Source organism: Galeopterus variegatus, unplaced genomic scaffold (assembly GCF_000696425.1).
Source record: "Galeopterus variegatus unplaced genomic scaffold, G_variegatus-3.0.2 Scaffold172, whole genome shotgun sequence".
Lineage (NCBI taxonomy): Eukaryota > Metazoa > Chordata > Mammalia > Dermoptera > Cynocephalidae > Galeopterus > Galeopterus variegatus.
Genome location: NW_007726283.1, coordinates 479,227 through 484,167, shown reverse-complemented (window position 1 = coordinate 484,167; position 4,941 = coordinate 479,227). Strand labels below are relative to the sequence as shown.

Genomic DNA, 4,941 nt, shown 5'->3' with positions numbered 1-4,941 from the left:
CTGATGAAGTCAAAATAAGAGAGAGAAATGATCGAGAAGCTTACTCTTTGCTTGAGGTAAAGTCCATTGCCTTCAGTATCTTGCAATAGAGAAACAAATATCTACTGATTTCCCCAAAGCTTCCTAATCAATGAAATTTATTTTGCCCTGTAATTGGAGACTGGCTTTTGGGTGGTATCTAAAGAGTGAGGAAAAAGCCAGGCCCCAAGTACCAAGTGCTGGTGGGGAAGCTTCTCAGCTGGCTATTACATTGCATCACGAAGTTTGGGTGGAGCCCAGTATTCACCTCAGATCTGCTACTGAAATCTTGGGTCATCTGACCAGCCTCAGAAGTGATCCATCCCCAAAATGTCAATAACCGTTTTGACAACAAAATTCACCTCCCTTTCAAACCATAATAATGTATTTCTCTTTTCCCTTAACTTTTCTTCCTTTTTTCATGAGATATAAATTTTAAATATATATATATATGTGAGGTGTGTATTTATTTATATGTGTTCAGATTGAGTAAAGCAAGAAAATATATAGGTAATCTATAAATGGATGTTAAAAATAGGAATAAAAGTATCAACAGACCTTGGATATCTTTTAATAAAAATGTTACTGTACTGCTCTTGGTAGCACTTCTAATGTGGTCAATATGGTACTCTTATAGCTTATATTTTATGAAATAAATTATTTTTTAATTTAGGGTTAAATAGTTTCCAGAGAGAAACAGTCTGCAAGTAAATTAGAAGTAGGTTAAAAGGGTTAAAATAGAGTCTAGAACTTTTATGAGCATAATCAGGACTCTTTCAGCTTTAGCATTAAAAATTAGATTTGATTTTGAAACAAGCAAACAGTTTTTCTCACCTAATAGGTGTGTCTTGTCCTCTACCCTGTTCACTCTGCTTGAGTTTGGTAAGAAGAAAGTTAGTGTCTTTTGTTTGCAGAATGGCAATTCTAGTTTATACAATTGATGCTCAGCTATTATTACAAATAAAGGAATATAATTTTTTTCTCCTTAAACCCACCATATCAAAATTTAATTAAAACAATATGTATTATAGGTTATTTGCCTTATTAACGTATGCCTTAATACCTTAATAAAAAGTTAACTCAGTGTACCTTTTAATATCAAGCTCTTGCCATATATTTAAAATATCACGTGATTTACTAGATTAATCATTCTAAAGTTTCACTATGGCTAGAATTTATACTTTGCATTATATTATCTTCTCTAAGATTATATAAGACCTGCAATTTGATTTTTAAAAACCTAATTATTACAAAATCCTGAGGTGACCTACTATTATATATCAGCTTATGTATTTCCTTTCAGAGATATTAATCTGGCTAATCTGATTTAAGCTTCAAGGATAGATTAAAGTTATCCTTTAATTGCACTTTATCTTCTCATCTTTCCAACGCAGGGCATTTTTCTGTTTTCACTGATTTGGTCCGTCGGTGCTTCCTGTACAGATGATGATCGGTTGAAATTTAATAATATTCTTCGAGAACTAATGGAAGGTCCAATTTCAGAACTAACTCGAAATAGGTTTAAACTACAGAGTGGTACTGAACAAACGTCCTCAAAGGCATTAACTGTTCCATTTCCCGAAAAGGGAACAATTTATGATTATCAATTTATTACCGAGGTAAGAGTTCTCAAGCAAGATTTGCAACTGCCAGCCTGGCAGGGTCCCCTCTGAGTCACACAGCAGAAATGGCTCTGGGCCCATTTCCTCATCACTGTTTACCTGAAGAGACAGCATGAAGGAGATGCTGGTGCACTGACTTTGAAGTCAGACGCACTTGGGTTTGAGTCCCCAAAATGTCACGTTCTTTCTGTATAGTCGCAGACCAGTTAATTTCCCTGAACATAGTTTTTCCTAATGATTAAAGGCAGTAATAATACCTGATGGGCCAATTGTACTTATGAAATAGAATTACACATTATGATATCTAGCCTGGCACCAGGCACATACTGTTCAAGGACACCTTTTGGAGATTAATGGTGCATGTTTCACTAATTAAGAAGTCCAGCAGGAATGCAGCTGGTTTAATGTTAGTTTAGTACTTCCCCAACGGATTGGACAATAAAACTTAGATGGTGTTTGCATGTTTGCTTTTGTGTAACCACTCCCACAAGTATTGTGCTGAGGAAGAAGTTTAGGAATACATATTATTTAAATATATACAGGTTTTAATAAAACTGGGATCACCACATATCCCCAGTGGGCAGTTTTATATCCTTTTTTACTTCTTAATAAAGAGAATACCTTTCCATTTTATTGATGTTCTTTCAGTAAACCTAGTTTCTAAAGCCTCCCTATAGTCTATACTATGGATGGACTATGATCTGTTCAGTTTCCTACCCTTGGTCATTGGGCTGTTTTTGTTGTTTTTACGTTTTCACTTTTACAAGTACTGCTTTGGTGAATATTCCTGGACGCAAGTCCCAGTGTACATATCTGATTATTTCCTTAAGACTAGTTTCTAGAAAAGGCATTACTATATTGATTTTTGAATTTTTATGGCTCTTCAGATGTATTACTAAACTCACCCCACAAAGGATTCTTCCCTTTCCCAAGAGAGGGGAATCCTTTTATCTTGGCTAATTTTATTTTATTTTTAATTACTAATAATACCCTGCATTTTCAGAAAAGTTTATTAAGCTTTCCACAATTATTTCTATTTTGTTTTCCAACATCTTGGTGAAATAGGAGGAATAGGATTATTTTGCAAATTTTACCATTGAGGGAATTGGGGCTCAGTGATTGTCCCAGGATAACACACTCTCTAAACGACTGTATATTTCAGGTTTTCTGATTCTTTCCTTCCTTTCCTGTAAGGTGGCAAAAAAATGCATGTTTGAGAAGATTATCAAGGATATGGAAAAGGCATTATTTTTTTCATTGGTTCTAGAAATATATCTTTGTAACACTATTTTCAGACTGATGTGAACTTAGAGCCCTCAAAATAATCTCTATATGTACATGGTTTGTGCCTGAAGATACAAAACAGAATAAATCACACTACTGTCCTCAGCGACTTCATAACCTCTTCAGAAGACAGTCATGAAACATTCTAGGCCAAGAGAGTGCCATGTGTCAAGGCCCAGGGGCCCAGGGCCTGTGTGGAACTAATAGATCCATTGGCAGAGGCCTGGTTGTCAAGGAAAGATGGGTGTGAGTTCTCATGTGCTTTGAATGACCAGGAGTTTAGATTTTATTCTGTAAGAATGGAGAAGGTGGTGGTGTTTTTCTAAGGGAAGAGAGTTAGTGTGGCATTTCTGAAATTTTTTGTTATGAACACTATTATAGCAAATTAAAATTCTGGTTCACAAGCTAATTGGATGCAAAGATACAGAATAATGTTAATTCATAATAATGATCTCCTATTAAGGAATCTTGCCTGTTGTAGAAATCTGTTACACAGCAATGTGAATATAGTTAAAACTACTGAACTGTACACTTAAAAATGTTTGAGGGTAAATTTTATGTTATGGTTTTTACTATAAATTTTTAAAAAAGAAATCTTGGTTGAGATAATAAGCCGATGTTATAAATACCACTATAAAAGTCAAGCGATATGCAGCTCATCTACTAGAGAGAAAAATTCTATATTGGTTAACATTTATTGAATAACATTCTTTACTCTTTAACCCATAGATTAGTCTAATTTTCTCAATGCTGTTAAAGAATCCAACATTTGGCCACAATAGTTGATTGTTAGTTTGGCATAAACAGTGGTTTCAGGATGTCAAGAATGTCACAACATTACCATTTCATTTTTATTCATGTAAAAGCCTAGTTCCTCCTTAATTTACACATAAAATTAAACTTACAGAGTGTTAAATGTTTTAATGGATAAAACAAATGTATAAATATCAGGTTTCGTTGGTCTTAATCATTTCTACAATGGCAAAGGAGTACAGAGCTTTTAAAAGTATTTTATAACATAACATTCACTATTCCGTTGTTTATTATAAACAGGGAATAGGAAAATGGGAACCATGGATAAAGAAGTTGGGAGAAGCTCCTCAAATTCCTAAAGATATGTTGTTCAATGAAATCATTGTACCAACTCTGGACACAATTCGATACTCTGCATTAATGGAAATGTTGACCACCCATCAGAAGCCATCAATATTTGTAGGACCAACGGGAACTGGAAAAAGTGTTTATATTATTGTAAGGATCGTAGAAATCTACATATCAAAATATTCCTAATATCCCTAATAATGTCACTTTTTGAAATAGTAGACAAATAATTTTTAAAAAACACTCAAGTATTTTGATGTTTGAACTGTGGAGAATTTTTGAGTGATTGGCTATTTATTTTAAAAAATTCCTTAAGATATGATGCCATTTTATTTTGTTTTATATTTTATTTTATTTTACTTATTTATGCATTGGTGGCTGGCTGGTATGGGGATCCAAAGCCTTGACCTTGGTGTTGGTGACACCATTTTATATTACTAAATTGTTGTCCTGCTTATTATACTATTTTAATAAGAATAACTTGTTCAGGGTTAGAATTTCATATCCTTCAGAAAGTATGTTTTAGGGCCGGCCCGGTGGCGCACTGCTACAGTACGCCGCTTGGGAGCGCGGCGGCGCTCCCGCCAAGGGTTCGGATCCCACATACAGACCGGTTCCGGCTCACTGGCTGAGCGAGGTGCGGGCGCAACACCGAGGGTTGCAGTCCTGTTGCCAGTCCCAGTCCGGTACGGGTGCGACACTGAGGGTTGCGATCCGTTGCCGGACATGAAAAAAGACAAAAAAAAAAAAAAAATATTCGTATGTTTTAGGGCCAGCCCGGTGGCGCACTGCTACAGTGCGCTGCTTGGGAGTGCGGCGGCGCTCCCGCCGAGGGTTCGGGTCCCACATACGGACCAGCTCCCACTCACTTGCTGAGGGTGGCACGTGTGGAAAATCGATGGTGGATGTCTCCTCT

At 35.9% G+C, this 4,941-nt stretch overlaps 1 protein-coding gene across 1 annotated transcript in view; it reads left to right on the top strand.

Moving 5' to 3' along the window:
• Positions 1 to 4,941, top strand: part of DNAH7 (dynein, axonemal, heavy chain 7) — a 250,129-nt gene that overhangs the window by 115,161 nt on the left and 130,027 nt on the right. Inside the window, 2 exon segments of the mRNA XM_008563289.1 lie at positions 1,413 to 1,637; positions 3,978 to 4,175. Coding sequence (XP_008561511.1) covers positions 1,413 to 1,637; positions 3,978 to 4,175 — 423 coding nt within the window.